This window comes from Trichoderma aggressivum (genome assembly GCF_033847375.1).
Source record: "Trichoderma aggressivum f. europaeum strain CBS 100526 chromosome Unknown scaffold_006, whole genome shotgun sequence".
Lineage (NCBI taxonomy): Eukaryota > Fungi > Ascomycota > Sordariomycetes > Hypocreales > Hypocreaceae > Trichoderma > Trichoderma aggressivum.
The window spans coordinates 272,884-292,379 of record NW_026946372.1 but is presented as its reverse complement, the minus strand read 5'-3'; the positions used below and the strand labels follow the sequence as shown (position 1 = coordinate 292,379).

At 52.6% G+C, this 19,496-nt stretch overlaps 5 protein-coding genes across 5 annotated transcripts; 2 read left to right on the top strand and 3 right to left on the bottom strand.

Moving 5' to 3' along the window:
• Positions 1 to 954: 954 nt before the first annotated feature.
• Positions 955 to 2,463, bottom strand: Triagg1_2342 (uncharacterized protein; the record flags this gene model as incomplete). The annotated part of the gene is made up of 6 exons (XM_062896513.1): positions 955 to 1,054; positions 1,128 to 1,366; positions 1,437 to 1,566; positions 1,697 to 1,825; positions 1,907 to 2,252; positions 2,340 to 2,463. 6 exons carry the CDS (start codon positions 2,461 to 2,463, stop codon positions 955 to 957), a joined length of 1,068 nt encoding a protein of 355 aa, XP_062758554.1.
• A 4,119-nt stretch (positions 2,464 to 6,582) lies between these two features.
• Positions 6,583 to 7,130, top strand: Triagg1_2341 (uncharacterized protein; the record flags this gene model as incomplete). The annotated part of the gene is made up of 2 exons (XM_062896512.1): positions 6,583 to 6,837; positions 6,888 to 7,130. 2 exons carry the CDS (start codon positions 6,583 to 6,585, stop codon positions 7,128 to 7,130), a joined length of 498 nt encoding a protein of 165 aa, XP_062758553.1.
• Positions 7,131 to 10,794: 3,664 nt separating this feature from the next.
• On the top strand, positions 10,795 to 13,099 carry Triagg1_2340 (uncharacterized protein; the record flags this gene model as incomplete). Its single annotated transcript, XM_062896511.1, has 4 exons — positions 10,795 to 11,045; positions 11,107 to 11,533; positions 11,621 to 11,833; positions 11,897 to 13,099. The coding sequence occupies 4 exons, from the start codon at positions 10,795 to 10,797 to the stop codon at positions 13,097 to 13,099; spliced, it is 2,094 nt and encodes a 697-aa protein (XP_062758552.1).
• A 1,035-nt stretch (positions 13,100 to 14,134) lies between these two features.
• On the bottom strand, positions 14,135 to 16,710 carry Triagg1_2339 (uncharacterized protein; the record flags this gene model as incomplete). Its single annotated transcript, XM_062896510.1, has 5 exons — positions 14,135 to 14,323; positions 14,395 to 16,280; positions 16,360 to 16,436; positions 16,496 to 16,582; positions 16,655 to 16,710. 5 exons carry the CDS (start codon positions 16,708 to 16,710, stop codon positions 14,135 to 14,137), a joined length of 2,295 nt encoding a protein of 764 aa, XP_062758551.1.
• A 1,356-nt stretch (positions 16,711 to 18,066) lies between these two features.
• On the bottom strand, positions 18,067 to 19,246 carry Triagg1_2338 (uncharacterized protein; the record flags this gene model as incomplete). Its single annotated transcript, XM_062896508.1, has 2 exons — positions 18,067 to 19,028; positions 19,114 to 19,246. 2 exons carry the CDS (start codon positions 19,244 to 19,246, stop codon positions 18,067 to 18,069), a joined length of 1,095 nt encoding a protein of 364 aa, XP_062758550.1.
• Positions 19,247 to 19,496: the final 250 nt, after the last annotated feature.

Genomic DNA, 19,496 nt, shown 5'->3' with positions numbered 1-19,496 from the left:
GTAAACCTGAGAAGCCTATCCAATAACTCCTCCCCCGATCCCAAGCATCCTTGCATGCGCGCAACAGCCCAAAAGCAAAGCCCGTAAGCCGCAACAAAAAAAAAAACAATATCCGCAGCCAATTCTTGATAATGATAATAATAAAACATCTCTTCTTTTGTACTCTCGGCATCTCTGCAAAAGATGTCATCTTTCCGGGCCTATTCACGCATTCCCGCCTGCTAACTCTTATATTCGCTCAACCCCGGGCACGGGAACCACCACAAAATCGACACATCGGAGCAGGCCCAGTCCACGTCCAACCCCGGCCTCCAAGGAAACGGTTGTCGTATCCGCCTCTATGCTTCCTCTCGGCCCGCCGTGGTATCCAATTGCCCGATTCTTTCAGCTGTGCATCTAGCTGCCGCTGCCCCTCAAAGCGAATCATCGTAAACACCATTTCATCATGTAGTCTCAATATCAAGACACCAACCAGAGACGGCTTTCTCATGTCAGCCTTATACTGTAGCTTGTCACACGAGATCTAGACCGTAGTCGCCAACAAAAAAAATATTCCGAATAACAGGAGAAAGAAAAGGGGGAATATAAGACATATCGTTCGAGTGAGTGAGAGTGACCGCGCCTTGCTGAGTGGTAATAGACAGGAAATTAGCCATGTCGAAGCGCAATTTTCTTGGGACCCCTTGGGGTTAAGAAGAAAAAGATCAGCCCTTGGAGGGATTTCGTCGCATCGCAAAAAGGGAAAGAAAAGAGCGTAGTGTTGATATTAAAGAAAACGTCGGCTGGGTGGACCACATGTACCGTTAGGGGAGAGAAATGCATGGTGTGAGCCAGGTCAAGATGGATCGGCGGGTGGGCGCACTGTAAATTCGCGCCGTATTATAAACGCCTCATCTCCCGAAGCGGAATTTGGTGGATGGATAGATTAATGACCAAGATTCGCATAGCAAAAGCTTAGAGGATACCCGAGTCCTTGAGTGCGTTGTTCAGTATAGTCTCCTTGACCGCCGCAAAAACGAGTCGGATGTTTGATGTATCGGTAGCTTGGGTAAGACTAGGATTGACAGTCACATCAGCCAGCGGCCTAAAAAAAAGCAATTCCAGATTCCATCTGCGCCTTTACTCACTGTGGATATAGGTTGAGATGCGCCCTGTTGACTTGATTGAATCGCCATAGCAGATACTTGGCGGCTTTGTTGACGTCGATGCCGCCGGTGTAATCGGGGAAGTAGTTGGATAGAGGTGATCGGCCAAGTTTCTGCTTGAAGATATCCACCTTGTTCAAGAAAAGAATGATACTCGTTCTCATGAACCAGCGGGAATTGACGACGGAATCAAAGAGTAGTAAGCTCTCCATCATGCGGTTCTGTATTCGGTCAGGTTGGCCTATCCGCAAAGAACACCTCGACGTCACGCAACAATCGCTCGTAGCTTACCTGGCTGCTCTCCTCGAGAAGAACTTGATCGTACTCGCTGAGCGCAACACAGAAAATGATTGATGTAACGTTCTCGAAGCAGTGTATCCACTTCTTCCGTTCACTCCTCTGCCCGCCGACATCAAACATGCTGGAAGGAAACGTCAGCCCCGTTGTTTAAACAAGTCAAATATGGAGCTCGGGGATAAGCTCAAAGGGGAAAGAAGATGGGAAACAAAGAAAGAAAAAAACTTGGGAAAATAACTGTCGATGCGACGTACTGAATGCTAAGCTGGCCCATTTGGAAACGCGTTTCGTAAATGCCGGTAGTCTTTGTACGGGCGCGTAATACGTCCATCTCGTTAGGTAAGTAATCGGGCGCGACGATGCGCATTGCTTCTTGGAAAAAACTGAGAAAAAGGGCACCATGGTTAGCATCCAAGCAGCAACCCAGACGGCGCGCCGCCAGCCAACGCTTCATTGCAACTTACTACTCGGCAGAGTCCATCAGGTAAAACTCCGTCTGGTGCTCCATCAGCTGGTCTTTGGCCGGGTCGCTCCATATTGCCTGCACAGCGAGTCCCACCTGGGGGTCGATGTGAGCTTGCGGCCCAGATTCCGCTTGATAGTCTATTAAAAAGTCGGCAAAGGATCTGTTGTCCTCCTGCACAAGCTCGATATTGAACTGCTGCATGGCGGTGATGACGGCCTTGGCACATTCTACTAGATTCTTGAAGACGGTTGGTCGGTAGTTGTACAGTTCCTCTTCTGAGTATCCCTTTAGGTGGATAATTTTCATCTGCTTGACGATTGTCGACTTGCCACTCTCACCAGAACCTAGAGAAGGCGAGAAAAAGAGAAAGGGTGAGCGATTGGGACGCAAGCACATCATGGACCGCCAGCCCCGGGGAGAGAGAGACATACCTAACAACAGGATCTTGCATTCTTTCCGTAACCGTTTTGAGTCCTCGTCCAACTCCTTATCTATAGCCTGACTCCTCTTCTTCTGCTCCACCTCGTCATTGTTGGAGCTCATGCATCCGCCCATGGTGGGCGATTCAGCACTCTTTGGTGTTTGATGGCGAGATTGTCGGCGTTCTCTAAGCACTTGACGAATCGGTAGACGAAGCGATTTGGATCCAAAAGGTGGGTTTGCCATGCAGCCAATTACACACGCATAAGCAGCGGACACTGGGAAGAAACAGGTTGGCGACGCGAACGGTGATGCTTTCTTTCTTTTTTTCTTCTCCTTTGTTTCTTTCGTCTTAATCTAGGTAGTTGCTGCTGGGTTGACAAAAAAAAGGGAAACGAAAAGTCGGGATGCTTCTGATAGACGTCGCTCGAGCTGGGGGCTGGAGTTTAGCGGAGTGTTCGGCAGAAAATGGCGGCGGCGGAGGCGGCAAATGTCGTTGGAAGGGTTCAGTGTCAGTGCGAGCAGCAGAACCAGCTGCAGCAGGTAGGCGGGGAGTTGATGGGAGGTTGAAGAGGGCGAAAGGGTTGATGATGACGCCGGGGGAGAGAAGTCGGTAGGCTGCCAATGATGAAAGGCGTCAGATGTCCGGGCCGGGGCGACAAAGGGCGGTCCAAGTTTCGGCGCGCGGAAGCAGCCTCGTGAACGAGGAGATTTGGACTCGTGCTCTGGAGAGTGCCGGGAGGAGCTGAGGCTTTGACCGTGCACGCCAGGCTTTGAGGCGTGTGAAAGTGAGCGCTACCCCGTACATGTGCGAGTGCCTGGATGTATGTACAAGCACAAGCTCGCAGCAGAGAAGCATGGGATCCAATCCAATCCCAAGCTTCAGGTGGTGGATACAGCCTAGGGCGTGGCTGTAGCAGGCCAAATGATGACAGGTCGGGCGGAACAAGTGGCACCTACTGGCGTCGAGCGGCGGTGATGCTGGGGGTGGGAGGGCGAGAGAGAGAGAAGAGAGAGAGAGAGAGAGAGAGAGAGAGAGAGAGAGAGAGAGAGAGGCCTGGAACCCCAGCCGTGTTCTTTTCAACGTCAGCGAGAGCACCACAGCACTCGTACAGCACTCGTACAGGCACGTCCCGGATCGTCTGGCACTGGATGGATGCAGGTGGATGAATGAATCATTCGCGGCAAGGCTCCAGAGGTGGCACAAGACAAGAGCGATTATTTCTGAGGCAGGGCCACGCAGGATGGCTTGAGGCAGCGGGGAGGGGATTTCGCCTGATGGCTTTTTTCTTGGTGTTTGCCTAATAAGGATTCGATGCAAGAGCCGGGCCGTTCTGGCTACCGACTCGAGGTGCCAAGCTGCGCGCGCGAGTACCTGGTACCGGCGACGCACCACAGGATGACGGCGCAGGCCCGCCGCTGCCAAGTACTGCTACCGGCTTCTGCTCTGACCTGACCAGGACAAGGGGCGGCTGGGTTTAAGCCAGCATAGCACTGCTCTTTTGCACGGCAATGTGCATACATTCATTGGTGGTGCGTTTTCGTATTGGTGAGGGCAAAAGTACTTGTACTCGCACTCTACGGAGACGGTAGTATAAGCAAATGACAAGCAAACAGGTCAATCAGCAGACGAGCCAAAGGAGCAGCTGCTGGGTCGCCAAAGGGGTGTTGGCCATCCACCCACGTTTCCATGGAGGCTACAGTTAGTCCTAGTACCTTTGAACCCCCAATCCCATCTTGTACTGGAAGCATCGCTACCGTTCATCTGGGATAGGTACGGAGTAAAATGGGACTGGACTGACCCGACCGCTTTGTCTTTCGCACCTGTACTCGTACGAGTAGCGGCTAGGTACCTTACAGTCACAGCAGTCTGGTATTAGTACAGGAACTCGTAGCACCAAACAACTCGAAGGGTGCCAATCTCGAGTTATCGCCGGTGCAAGTTATGGGGCTCCCAGCGGTAGCCCACCTGTTTGTGCATATACATGCGCCCTGCAGCATCCGCGCCGGCGGAGCAGGTACCCGGCTATCGCGTCTCGACCGCCTCCAAACAGCTCACACCCACTGACTTTCTACACCGTTGTGCTCGTAGCCCATTGCATTTTTACTTTGCATTCCTCGTCCTTTCTCAGCTCTGCCGGGTCCCGCGCTTGGTAATCCCAGGTGGTGTCAAACTCTCGAGCAGGGCTATGCTGCTTTGATCTCTTTTTTTTGCGCCGGCCCATCGTTGCGCGGCTGCGTGTGCCTGATGCGGTTTCAGCAACCTTGCATTGCGGCTGTTTGAACTCGAATGACGCTCCCTTGCCTTATCCCCAAGGTCAGGTACCCGACACGACAATTGAACACCAGACCAGCACAGCTCGTTGAGGCACGGGGTATCAACCGCCTGCGTGCCGTGTACATACATGTACCTACAGCTCGTGGCAACCCGATTCCCGCCTCAAGTGAGTGTCTCGTCCTGCAGCATCAATCGCAGCTGGGCGGCGAATAGCGCCCAGAGACAAAGGCCCACAGGGGGGGGCTTGATGGACCGCGGCGCCCATTCAAATCCAATCCATCCCATCCCATCCCATCCCATCCAATTTCATTTTCTCAGGACGCCGAGTCCTTCGACACCTGATCCGATTGCCTTGTGCCTTATCAACGCTTCGCTTCCCATTTCCAGCGTCCCCACAGCGCCATGCCATTGCCGGCTACTCGCCGCTGTCCCGGCTTGAGCATCAGCGCGCAGCTCGCCAAAGAACACTCGACGAGCAGCCCTAAGCTGCTTTGGAGAGGCCTGTGCGAACGGCGCTAGAGAGCCTTTGACCACTGGAACCCCACAAGCCGACTCCAGTACCCCAGCAAATTCCTTCAGCGGCGTCCAACCAGCGTGCAGCAGCGTCCTTTTGATGCAGGAGAAGGCTCGAAGCGATTGGGTGCAATTCGCTAGCACGGCGCTGCGACGAGCACTAAACAAAGGCGCTCTTTCTGCACTGCATTCCATGGATATCATATTGGATGGGTTGATCCAATCGTATATAATGGAGAGGTGTGATGCGCCATTGTGAAATTATCATCACATTTGATGGCAAACTTAATTGCCTTCATTTGTTTTTTTTTTTACCGCCGTCACTTGCTGCTAGTCTTCAAGTTCCAATAACGACAGCTCGATACAGGAATTGCCGAGGCCACGTGCACCTGGCTGTGTCCATGTACCCGTACCCGTACCTGTCCAAGCATCATTACCGTCAACACCAGACAAGATTGAAATTACACTCCAGCTTCAGTGACAATTGCGCCCCCTTCGCAGGCCTTCATCTTTTTGTCTCTCGTGATGCAAACGTCCATGCGGCATCCGTGGCCCCCCATCCGTCTGACAACTGCCAGCGCGTCGGTACCAGAATAATTAAGCAATACCAGCGTCACGGTCCTCGGGAAGGACAGGGTCAGGACGGACCTCTCCATGGTCTGCAAAAATGTATCCTTGCGTGTTCTAAAATAATCCCAGGCCGCTCCCATGAGGGCGCCGCAATCTCAGCTTTTTTTCTTCTCTCTCTCGGGACGCCAAAGTTTGCTTTTTACAACGGACAGCGCGGCACTTCCGGTGCATGGAAATTATAATTTGATACCTGGAACTCGTACGATACAGCGTACAAGCGCACAGGGCTGAGGGCTCCATCTTATACACCTTTCCTAGCACTCGTTCACATGCTAGGTACTCGTGCTTGGTGTTGCCGCTTCCCGTTGACCGCAAGAGAAGAAGAAAAAGCTTAGCATATTGGCTTTCATTTCGGATCACAAAGGGGCTCCATTTTAATGCTAGGTGATAATCGTCGTTGTGAAAAACAGAAAGAAAAGAAAAAAGAAAAAAAAAAGACCCTGGTCCGTTCGGAGACAAGATTACATGTACTCCAGCCTCACCACTCTCAAACCCTGGAATCCATCCATCATGGCCAATTGGTGTCTTTTCGACCTTTGCAAGGCACGTAGTCTCGTACTTCGGACCGTGCTTACTTCTTCAAAACCCCTCGCGGCCAGCCCCAAGATTTGATCCGTTTAGATGGCGATCTTCGAGTCAATGCCTACACAATTTCTCGACATGGCTCCCCGCCTCCCCCCCTAGTCGGCGCCCGCCGGGCAGCTTTTAGCAGCTTACCTACGACATCGCCTCATACTTTTTACAGGGACGGGGCCCTGAGCAAGTAATTCTTATTACTACCTAGTCTGAGCAAGGAGTTGCAACAGTCAGTCCGCCGCCGATCGTCGTCACCAATGAACGGCGCCTTTGGCTGCAATTCGTCCGCGGTACGACGCTGCTGGATCGAATTCGGTGGCTTGTCTTGGGCGCAAGCAAACCTCAGGGGAGCACCCCCCTGGATCCAGCTCCCGACAGGGAACGCACGTGGTGATGTCTTCGCCATCACAGTCTTGTTCCAATCAGCCATTTTCACCCAACCAGATTCGATATGGGCCAATCCGTTCGATGTGACGGCCCTTTCGATAGCTCGTCTTGCCTTGGACCGAGTGGTGTGTTTTTATCTGGCCAAAGATGGGCCAATGGCGTGTGAAGGACTCAGGCTGCCCGTCGAATGGGCCATCTCAGCCTTGCTCTGGAAGAGCCAATTCGCCTGGCAGAAGCTCGCCCCCTGGAGACGACACCAGAAAACGAGGCGCCCGTCGAGGATGCTTGCACCCCCCCCCCCCCCCCCCCCAATGGCTTGATGTCTTTTTGGTCGCAGCCTGTGGGGATGCTTGGAGGCACAGCGCCGCCTCATCACATCCACAGGCAAATCCCGCATCAAAGCCACCCTTTGGCTTGACTGGGGGCCACGCCGTGCGAGAGCGTGGAAGCGTTCCAGAATTGCCGCTCGGCTCCGTCCAAGAGGCGTTTACCAACTGGAACTAACAGTCTCAGATTATCCCTGCCTGCCCGCAGACCCTCCATGTTGGCATGTCGCAAACATGCAGCCGACAAAGCCAAGGAGACCTGGACTCTCGTCTAGCGGCAGTTTGCTCCTCTGGCCTCCGGCGACCCGTAGTTGAGGCCAGTATCACCGCGGAATAGAAGCGCTTGGCCCTCGAAATTAAATAGCACAACGGCGACTCATTAACGAACATGCATGACAATGAGTACAGCGGATAGAGACGGAGCCCCCTTATTAGTGTTGGCGCTACGTACATATGTACATGCTACTCGTACTGGTGTATGGAGTCCTGGATGTCGCTCGTCGGTTAACGGAGGCGAGCCATGGCAAATCGGGAACTCGGTGAGTTTGGCGCTGCAAATCACACCTAGGGTTCAAGTCATACTCTATTCTCCCACAGAGAGCTGTTGAGGTTTGGTTCCCAACGATTTCCAGCTAGCTTTAGGGGTTTGTCCCTGCGCCGCACGGTTCATCGTGCATGATGGGAAACTTGTTCCTCGGGATTTCCCTCCACTTTCCTACTTATGATTCCCACGTGCCAGGATGCCTCTCGCAGCCTTATTCCAAGTTGTCAACAGCTTCCTGGGAGTCGTGCATGCTCGTACATTCATCAATGTCAACACCCAATCAGTTCATCAAGTGATGCTTTTGTACTCCGTAATGGAATGCCTATTGTTCAGCTAGCACCCAAAGTTTGCTATATAAGTATGATAGATAGTATTTATTAAAGAAGATATGATTATAGTAGCAGATCCTTAAGGAACAGGCGTATGACTTAACGCGTGGGTGTCTGTAATCCTCTCGGTCCTAGTTTTTTTGTCCCCTGCTTGCTTGCTCGTGGTTGGGGCAATGGTTCTCCTACTCGTATGCAAAGAACTGATTTTAAAGTCCCGTCGAAATTGACACTGCCATAGTAGTCATGATGCCGGCAAACGCGATTCTACAGAGCCGCCCTGGCATATCGAGCACGGACACCGGATAATATTCCGTATCCCCATTTCCCTCGGAGGCTATTCATAGCAAGATTTGCTCCAGTGTTTCTCTCTTGTCATACCGGGACAGCAATGCGGAATCCATCCGCTTGTTCCGGCATCTTGTGCTCACTCTTTTTTTGTCTCTTTCCGGGACCCCTGTTCATTTTGTTCACGGCTGGGTGCAGGTTTCATCAGCAATAGGGAGCCATGTTTGTCCCCCGAGTGCCCTGTCTGCCCTTTTTTTGTTTCAAATCTTTGCGGACCGTCGGGGTTTTAGCTTTAGCTTATGCGGGAAGATATTTTGCTTTTCATTAAAGTACGAGTACTAATGCCCGGATACGATTCCAATTGCTGATGTGGTCGACCAAGGTAGGTATTGGGTACATCACCACAGCGGTTATGTTTTTTCCTTCTTACTCCGTCCGAGGTACAGTTGTAGATGTTCACACTTTTGCCTCAAGCTTCAAGCTATCTAGTACCTACTACTACCCTGTTATCAGATGAGACTATATGTAGTTGGTAAAATATGCTTCTGGACAGCAAACTAGAGGATCGCGGTCTGTCTTGTATTCCACGAATGAGATGAGATGGTGTTGCACGTTACATCCATGATACCGCTGCGGCCTTTTCCATTTCGGTGTATGTACGGAGTAGCCATTCGGCTGATTGTTTCAACAAGATTGGACGTAAAGAGACCACGAGGTGACTGGGTTACATCATCGCCATGAGAAGAGGACATTCTTGGGTTACACGTGTGACGCATCCCGCCGAAATGATGAATCGAGTGACTTGTCTTCTCCTACATTACGTCTCATCTCTCATGTAGGCGTCTCTGGGTAGGTTTACGGCTACCTACATTCCCGGCGGCCAAAAAGATAACATTACTAACATGCATCTGGCTCGTTTTGGTTGCGTGATCGAATCCGCGATGTCGGGACGGGACGGGGGGAATTGGGACCTTGAGCAGGGCTAGGGTATTTTTTTCTTCTTCTCTTTTTTCTACATTTGATTTTCTAATGCAGCAGAGCAGATACAGTAGGAAGGCTTCGGAGACATGCAGCCCAATGTGCGGTCTAGCTGAGTCCATGTACCCTCTCTTGATGTCACTCCTGTATGTACGACAAAAGGCTCCACATGACGATGCCTCATATCCCATGATATCACGCGGCAAATCAGCCCTGATGCTCGGCTTCAGCATGACATATCGATAGTGGCAAAAGGGAAAGGAAGCAGAAAAGAGAAAGAGGTGAAAAGAGAAACTCGAGGAAGGGCAAAGAAGGAGAAAAGAGGCGGACATGCTCGCAAATGCAATGCAAGACACGCTGGCAGACCAGCATCCGGGTCTGCCATTCGCTGGCGCATCCCTGCATGGGCTGCAGCCAAGAGAGATCGTGCAGGAAAAAGAAGGCCTTGGGATGGCAGGCCGCTGTTGACGTGGAATCCTGTCGGCCTGTAAGATGGGATTTTTGTGTTTTTGTGCGCGGATGTGCGTGTGGTGTGGTGTGGTGTAGTTTGTTTCATTTGTTCATTATTATTTTGTCCATGTGTTGTGGTGATGCCTCTTTTCGCTCCGAGATGGATCGGGGATGGTTTTCTCGAGCACCGGCACAAGATATAACTTGGCCAGTGTTTACAATGGAACGCCATCGTCACATGCCTTGATGCAGCTGTACCTACGTAATGCATAGAACCAGACGCAAGGCAATGTTGATTTTTGGCGGTTGAAGAAGAGTCGAGTCGAGTCTCCAAGCTTGCTTGCACTTTGACATGTGCATCCACCTACCCTACTAACGTCGACGGCAGTTCGGTTGGCGTGGCGTCTCCATGTATCTCTGTTAGTGGACCGTACCAGCTTTGCGTGGCGGGCCCTACCAGAGTCAGTCAGCACTTCAAGGTTCCAATCAGTCTCACCAACAGCACATCAGTTTGAACAATAAACTTCAACTTACTTCTGCGGCCCGTCACCAGCCACTCGCCTCTCCTGCTCTAGAGGCTGCCTGCTCCTACAGAGGCATATAGAGGCCCTCGCCTCCTCTGAGATCCCGCATCTTCACCGAGCCGAGCGCAATTGACGCTGATTCTCAGCATCAGGCCCAGCCCATCGTCTCCTCCTCCACCCTTGTCCGTGCTCTTGAGGCCTGTCAGGGATCCCCCGCCATTGCCAATTCACCTTGCAGCAAAGACCGGACGCGCGACCATTTGCGTCTCCCCCCGAATTGATCCTGTCCCTTTTGCACCAGGCTTCCCATCACGTCACAGAGCAATAGCCGAAGCCAGTCTGAAGTTGCGATCGGCTTACTGGCAACGACTCCAGCCTGTGTCAATCTTGGAATCCCGCCTTTTCGCCACACCGACTTGCCTGTGCTGTGCCCGATTTTGCCTGCCCGCCCACCGCTCGAACCCGAACCAGATCCAAGCAGAGCAACGCAGCTTCGACAGAACGGCCGAATCCCCCTCCGAACTCCAACGACGCCCGCGAGCTGCGCCCCCGGAGTCGGTGACTGAAGCTTCCTGGAAGCGCATGGCATCGCTGTAGCGGCGCCGAGCTGCAGCAAATCTTGGACATCCCACGGGGGAGCTGAACCATGACCACCGAGAGAATCAAGGTCCCGCCCAATGGGCTCGAACTCAAGAGCGTCTTGTCGCCAATTACCCCGACGATACCCACCACCCCGTTTGTGTCTGGCTTTACGCCGTTGGTGACGGTTGTTGGCTTCCATCATGCGCGGGGTCCCGAGGTCGAGAGCTGGTTTGGAGCCGACGAGGGCATTGACCCGGCCGCCAAGTATGGATGGACTTTGCTGCCGTTCATGGCTCTGAGTGACGGAGCGCATGCGTACGTTTCTCCTTGTATCGTAGCTGGAGGGCTGCTCGCTGACTTGGTTGTTGTTGATTAGGTCTGAGGAGGACTTTTCCTACTTTACCCTGCTGCGGCCCGAGACCGACGACGGACCTGCAACGTCTCTGTTCGGCATATCATGCACTCGCCAGCTCGATTCCACGCAGCTCATCAACCGGCCTGCCGATGTTACTCGCTCAACCGTGCAGAAAGCGGTTGTCGTCATCGCAGACAGCCCCCAGTTCTTTGGCATGCTGAGGCAGCGTCTCAGCATAGTCACCCAAGCATGGTTTGCCCAGCGCGAGTTTACAGACGTTGATATCCTGCGAGGCTTCCAGGACAGTCTCGCAGATGAAAAGCGTCGAGGCCTTTTGCAAGAAGAGGCGCAGCGGGATCAGTACTTGGGCATGAGTCTGCGCGAGCTAATTCACGAGTTCAAATGGCAGGCCCTGGTGCTGCTCAAATGCTGTCTTCTTCAGCCCAAGGTTGGTGACTACTCTCTACGGGCCCATCCAAGAGAATGGCGTTTGCGCTTTGCTGTGCAAGACCAAACTCGCTAATGGCCAATCCAGATGCTCTTCTTCGGCTCACGATGCGATCGGTTATGCATGGTCCAATTTTCTCTCATTTCACTGATACCCGGACTCATTCGTAACCTCCAAGATTGCGCAGATCCCGAGCTGAACAGCCACGAAAAGAAACTCGCACAGCCGACGAGTTTGCAGAGTAGCAATCGCAACTCGCTTCTGACCTACATGGGCCTCCCGCTGCAGATCTTTGGTAAAGTATGTGCCAAACTTGTACCCTGCCCAAAGAATACCGTTTCTTACATGAAAACCCAACTCTAGGGAAGCATATTTGGCCCTTATACTCCGTTACAGCAGCTCGACCTGCTGGCCGATGTCGGCACAAAATCCTACCTCGTCGGCAGCACCAACTCCCTACTTCTCCAACAAAAGGACCGTTACAGCGACATCATTATAAACCTCGATGACAACACCATCAACATCACGTCGCCTTCTCTGAGGCAGGCATTGTCTTTGACTGCGGCGGACAGGAGATGGATCGACTTCTTGACCCAGGAGGTCAACGATACCTGGGACGAGTCCAATCCCAGCACGCCAAAGACGATGAAATACGTGGGAAGCGAAGAGTACATTAGAGCCCAGTTTGAAGGCTACATCATTGGCCTGATATCCTCCGTCAAGTTCCACAACTATCTCGTCAGCAGTGCCAACGCCGGCCGCAACATATCCGAGAGCGACCCCGCCGTTGACTTTGGCCTTGATTGGATTGAGGCGTGGGCGCGAACTGAAAACTACCGCATGTGGGACTCACACACCGACACGAACCTCTTTGCCGTCTCCGAGCCAAGGCACCCCATGGCTGGCGGCCTCTCCATCGAGGACGTCCAGAGACGCATAGCCGAGCAGGTGAAGGAGCTTCATCTCGACGAACGCTTTGCCCAGGGCCGTGACATCCTCGGGCGCAACTTTGCCGCTGGGCGGGAGAAGGCGTCGACGATGCTCAACAGGCTGTACAACGACATGGAGCAGATGCGCGAGGCACAGCGCCGTCGTACTGAAGAAACCGCCCGACTTACCGAAGGCAACGGCAGCAAAAGAAACAGCATCAACGGCATGAACGGGGACGCGAACAAACCGCAAGAGACGGTAAGCAGCAGAGCCAGCTCCTACATGGCAAGCTGGGCGTCTTGGGCCGGCGAGAAGCGCAAGAACGGCGGATGGGGCGCGGGCTGGGGCAAGAAGAAGGCCGACGAGACGGCGTCGATGCCGACGAGCCCCATCGAGAAGGACTACCAGTTCGTCAGCATGCTGGCTTCGCGCGGCAACTCGACCGAGGCGTACCGGCCCATGACGCAGGGCAGCTTTAGCGAGAGCATTCTTTCGGCGGCGGATAGCGATCGGCCTGGCACGGGGTCCTCGGGCGCCGACGCCTCGGCTCCCTTGACGCAGTATCCGAGGGAGTTTGACGATGGGTTTCACGAGGAGACGCTGGTTGGCAATGGCGGGACCAAAAGAGCTGATTGAGTGGTATCCAGATTATTTTTTACATACATGAGAGTTTTGAAGAGAAATCATGACTTTGGACAAATAGAGACGCAAAGATGGAGATGTACATGGGATGCAAATGATTCAAGGGAAACAGGACATTGGCGAGCAAATGGATGGAAAATCAAGATGTGCTGCGCCAGGAAAATAAGAAAAACACAAAGATCGAGGAGAAGACGCACACAACACGCACAAGGTACGAAGCAATGTCAAAATCAAAAGATGAAGAAACCACAAGGGAGGCTTATTTGCTTTGTAGGCGGTAATGGGACTTGATGACTTTTTTTTTTTGGAAACAAAAGGAGAGAATGGGATTTGAAAGTTTTTTATATAAAACCATTTGATGCATATATTTAGCTCCTTCTTTTTTTTTTTTTCTGTTTTGATGATTTTTGACAGTTTATTGAATACTTGATCCTTGCCTACCTTGTTGAGTTTACGCTTCACGATGGGAATACTCACATCCGTTTATTTTGACTGCCCATCCTACCCCTTTCCAAGTCCTCCCCAAAAACACAGCAATCCCACCACGCAAAATGATGTACCCCCAAGAACCCAAAGCCCCCCACAAACAACAACCATAAAAAAGGAAGAAGAAGAGCAAGACACGTCAAAAAACACATGGAAAACCTCGCACAGTCAGGAGAGGCATTTCGGTTCGTCAAACAAAGTCGTGTATGCTTAGAAATCTGCTGGGGGCCGCATAATGCTCTGTTTAGCTAGGGCATGATTCGCCAATTATGAAAAAAATCAAGCATGTAAGCAAAGAGTTTTCAAAGGAAAAAAAAAATAAAAAAGAAACACAAAAACAAAAACAAAAAGCAACCCAACCAACCATGCCCACTCCAGCTGATCCCATTCCCAATATGACCTAAATCTACGCATGAATGACCGACTGAGTGATGAAAAAAGGTGTGGATAGACATGCCTGTATCGAGGGGGAAAGGGGGGGGGAAAGAGGAATAATCGTTGACAAGCTCCGTGAATTCTACCGGAGGTTAAAGAAGAAATATTTTATGCTAAGTAGCCCAATTCATCATCGTCCAGACGCTCCAGATACTCCTTGTCCAGGAGAATTTCTATGCACTTTTTAATGTCGCCAACCTTGGGGACGAACCGAGAGCGGATCTGGTTAATGGTCTCGCTCACAAGCTGCGTGTGCTTCATCTTCTTTCGCGCCTTCATAATACGAACAATTGCGGACTGTGGGATGAAATGTTAGCATCGCTACGGCTGTTGGTTCTTTGGGACTCGGGTGTGGATTCAAATCATACCTGCAACACCAGCTTGCGGTCCTCTTCTATGGTCTTGTTCGTCTCGACTTCCTCCTGCTTCGCCTCCTTGACACCGCCGAGGTTGAGGTTGACCCTGATCTTCTTGCTCTTGAAATCGTAGTTGAGGCGGAAAGTCTTGCCCGGTCCGGGCTTATCGCCGCCATCCATCAGCAGCACCTTTGCCTTGAGAATTACGGCCAGGGCTTGGTCGAGCACCTCGGAGCTCAGCTGGGTGGCGCTGGAGATGTCATCGTAGGAGTAGCTATCCTTCTCGTTGAACAAGAGGAGGATGGACATTTGGTAGATTGAAACCTGGAAAGTGTAGGGCGTCTTGCTGTTCTTGCAATAGCCGGCCTTGATCTCGCCCTTGCACAGGTGCCACAGCCAGGTGAGCTTGCGGCCATCATGCTTGTGCTTGTAGAATCGGACGAATCGCTCAATCTCGGCGGAAATCTCCGGGGGCGGGTCGAAATGGGTGCTTGGTGGTGTCAATGGCCAGAAACCCGTGCCCAGGATGGAAAACGTGGAATCGACAGCCTTGGCATTACCGACAGTCTCTAAGTGATCCCGGAACTCCTTGTTAAGATCCTTTGAGATCTGCATATCTTGGAACATGCGCTGCAGCTTGTTGGTGTATTCAAACCCACAGGCTTCCTTTAGCTTGCTAATCATGCTAGTCTCAGCATCGTCCGAGGACGAGTTGCTATGCACCAATCTCCTGGCCAACATGCGGGAGTAGAACTTTTGGAAAACGTCCTTGTCCTCGATGTATTTGAAGACGGTCATGATCTGAGACAGGGTTCTCTCCAGATCGGCCTCCTCGATGCTCGTGGTGCTCTTGCGCAAGAGGACGTCTGTGTACTTGGCCAACAGCTCGGGTGACTTGTTGGACCCGGACTTGCACACTTCGTTTCGGTTGACAAACTCGCGGCAGGCGTTGTCCAAAGACCGCGTGAATTCGGGTTCATCGGTAAAGGCTCTCTTCACCAAGCCCTGGTACTGGGTGTGTATCTCTAGTAAGGCGTCGACGTAGACCTTGGGCTCCAGCTTGTCGCCCTCAGACGACTGGACTTTTTGGACGGCGGCCAAGCCGGCTTTCCGGACATGGGTTTCGAATCTGGTGCGCAACGGATCTAGACCGTCGGGGATGCGAGATAGAAGATTGTACATTCTGGCCATGTCCTCCTCACGATCGTTATCCAGGAGGACCTGGAATTCTTCTCTTAGAGACAAGGAATGATCGGCAATAAGAGCCTGGTTGCAGCATCTCTTGAGAGGGAGCGCAATGTCCTGGTGCAGGTACATGTTGACGCGCTCTTCTTCTTCTGCTAGTCGCGCCTCCGCCTTTTTCATATACTCGACGACAGTGTTTTCCGCGACAAACTGTTTGGACTCGGCCTGGTAGAATTCCTTGGTCGCTGCCAAGAAGGGGCGCTCAAAATGATATCTATACACGTCCAGCGTCGACTTGGATGGATCGGCTTCGTCGAGGCCAAGGGACACAAACGAGTCGACGACCTGTTTGATTTGGCCGTACTCGATGGTCTCGCCGTTTCTCTGTTTTTCAACAAGCTTTAGAACGGCGTCCATGACCTTTTCCGAGACCTGCTCGAACAGCACTTTGCGCCATTGGACAAGGTGTAGAGTATAGACATCGTAGATGTTCTTCTTGCCTTCGTCGATTTCTCGCTTGACCCAGTGCCTATTAAGATACTGAAACAGGTGATGAATGTATTTGGCAGCGACGGTGTATCGATTCCATTCTTTGATGTAGTAGGCTAGCAAGGCCTCGTCTGTGTGGGATTTGGATGCCTGGACGAGGTCCGCTAAATGACGCTGGAGGTATTTAATCAAGTGGTTGTAGAGATCTTCACCCAACAAGTGAGCTGTTTAACCGACAAGAGCGGGATATGAGTTAGCGAGCGTTTGATTTGGTGAGGGGAGAGATGCAAATGTCAAACGAACCTCCGCGATGACTCGTGGTCATGGTTGGGCCACTGAGGCCAACGGCTTTCTGCGAGGTACAGAAGTTGTGGACGGCGCTGTGACCGTGTGAGCATTCGGGCGTGGACGTGTGAGGACGGGAAAAGACACAACATACGTGTAGACTCCCATGTACATCTGCATATCCATGCCCTGTTCGAGGTCGTTCATGATGCGGGTGATGCCATCCTCCAGGTACTTCCATCTGCAGGGACCAGTTAATGTCATGTCACGCCGGCGACGGTGCCATGATTGCACCGGGGGGGCGACGACTCACGTTGCTTTGATGTCCTCGCGGTTTGGAACCGCAGGCATTCCCATTCTGGCCACCATCATGGAGCGTGTGGATCGAGCCCTGTCGAGAAGCGGCAAGGCGGGGTGAAGCGTGATGCTCCTGCGGCTCGCGTGGGTGGATTGGCCGACGATGCACGCAGCGGCCGGATCGCCTCTGCTGGCTCGGGATTACGGCGGCGGAAGAGGCGGACGAGAGCTGCGTCGGCGAGGACCGAGGGAGACGCCGTGGTTGATGCGTTGCACCGGCGTTGCAGGAAGCCTTGGAGAGAGCCTTTCAGCTCAGGCAGCGGAGGTCAGCGGTGATGCTCACGCACCAGCCGGACGGGCAGTGGGTCGCTCGATTAGAAGCAAAACCACCGGCCAGTTGAAGCTCGACGCGAGCAAATGGGGGAGGGAGGAGAGTAGGAGTCCCTCGGCCGGTTCGCTGCGAAGAGATGCAAGAAGAGAGAGAGAAGAAGAAGAAAAGTCGGAGAGGGTGAAGAGGAAGACCAAGGGAGGCTGAGGAGTCGACAAACAGACGTAATGATGAGGGATCAGGCAGTCAAACCCAAAGCTCGAGTTGCTGAGGCAAGGCTCCTTGGCAAGGCAGGCCTGCAGCCACAAGGGGCATAGCGCGGCTTTCTGCCCAGCTCAACCGCCTTTTGGCTTATTACCAGGTACTCTCGCATGCACTTGGTACACTTAGTAAGACTTCCATGTGGCAGAACATGACAGATGGGACGCGTTTCAGTGATTTCAGCTGCATCGTGTTTATAATTCAGGGCTCTAGTCGGGTGTCTACGGCTTTTTGCATGGCCAATCCGGACTTCCATCTGTCCAAAGACCAAGCGTGAATAATGCAGCACATATTGGAAGAATCCATCAATGGATCAATCGGATTGCTCTCTGCAGCTGTAGGTACTTGCCTCCCCGTGATAACTGCGGCTAGGCGGCTACCTTAGTACCTAGGCAGGCTAGCACTAAGCTGCTAAACCTTCCAGCAGGCAGCTCTCCCCGATCTATCGACCCTTTGCAGTCGAGTGTACAGAATAGGAGCTCGCCAACATTAGTTAGACTCATCATGATTCACACGGCATTCGGCTTCATGCTGCCTAAACAAGATGGGTCTTGTGGTTTCTTTTACTTTCCTTGTTTCTTTATTTCCTTCCTTCATGTTTTCGTATGTACATGTATAGATATATAATACTACGCTCAAGGTATATATACAGTACCGTGGCGCTGCTCTAGCCTTTCAAACTGACAGCTGGAACCATTCATGGTCTTCGTTCAAATCGTAAAGTTTCGTAAGCCCGCCGATTGATGCCGTATGTATCTCCTGACCTGACAAACGCTCAAAGAAATTAAAAATTAAAAATTAAAATCACGCTGTTTGTGCTTTTCCTATTCCTGACCCTGTCACATGCGCTGCTCATCGCCACCCCCCAACTTCTCTACCACCCGGAAGATGTTGACACAGAGATTTGCGGTCCATGCGAGAAGGCCAAGGAGCATAAAGGATGCGAGAGCTTTGGCCAGCCCCCGTACGATGTGGTCGCCAAAGGTGTGGTAGACGACGTGCTCAAAGGCCAGAGCGGTGCCTGCTGATTTGAATATGATGAAGAATAGATCGAGCAGGATGAGAGACATTTTCGAACGTGCTGAGCGCAGGCCGAGGGGCTTCCCCGTGTACTCATCCCATATCATGTACCCGTTGAAAGGAATGGCTACCGAGTCCACCGCAATGGCAAAGATGGACTGTGTTCGCTCAGCGCTCTCGCCAAGCGCCCTGTCCTCGAGATCAAACATCCTTGCGGCAATCCCTAGGGCTATCATGGACATGATTATCACAGTCAATCGGAACAGCAAGGGAGCGAGCGAGCTGCGCATGAAGCGGTTCCACAAGCGCTTGGAGAATACTTCCTTGGGCCGCTGCTCGTGCTTGTTGTCTGGTAGGTGCAAAGCCATCTCGCCTGGTCTGCCGTAACCGGGTTGGAGTTGATTGAGGGCTTCAATGTCGATTGTATGGCTCTCCTGTGGGCGCCCCCAAGCCGACGAATGTACGAAATCTGCCCATGAGGTGGTCGGCTGTCCATAGGCCGACTGTTGAGCGGAAACAATTACGGGCTCGGCGGATCGAAGATGATCCCACTTCCTTCCTCGCGCTGAGGCTCGTCCATACTTGAACAGGTGTGGTATCCGGCCGCGCTCGTTTTGGGGAGAGCCCAGCTTGGGGTCTTCCTCCCAAGAGTATCCATCTTTTGACATCCGCCGCTGGGGCAGCTGGGGGATGCCATTGCGCTGTGGTGCTGCAGAAGGCTGAGGAGGATTTAGCAACCGGAGCTGCTCTTCGGTGAGGGGCCCATCACGGGCAATCCAAGCTGTATGGAGTCGAAGAGACGAAGATTAGCACTCAGTCACTCAGGCCGGAGTCGCCGGCACAGCAGACTGCTTGCATATCCTTACGAGGAATTGTTCTCACTGAGCGTTGGCGAGCTTCTGATGCGTTTGCTCTGGATGAGGCCGAGGCCGAGGCCGAGGTTGGGGAGGGAGAGCCGGATGCCAATCTCGACCCAGGTTCTGGCGGAGGTGACGCCATCGAACGAAACGCGCAATCTCTATGGCTGTCTATCACCCCCCGGCTGGATGCTAAGAAAAACGTGCGTGAGGGTCGATGGATAGTCGCGAACACGGATTCGGGGTATATATGCTGAGATGGAGAGGATGGCCAGCCGTCACAAGGACGCGGGTTTGCGAGTAGGAGAAGAATCTCGAAGAGGAGCAATCATACAGGACGCATGTCGCAGCTAGAGATGAATGGGTGTGAAGCTCGAAGAGAGAGTGGAAGC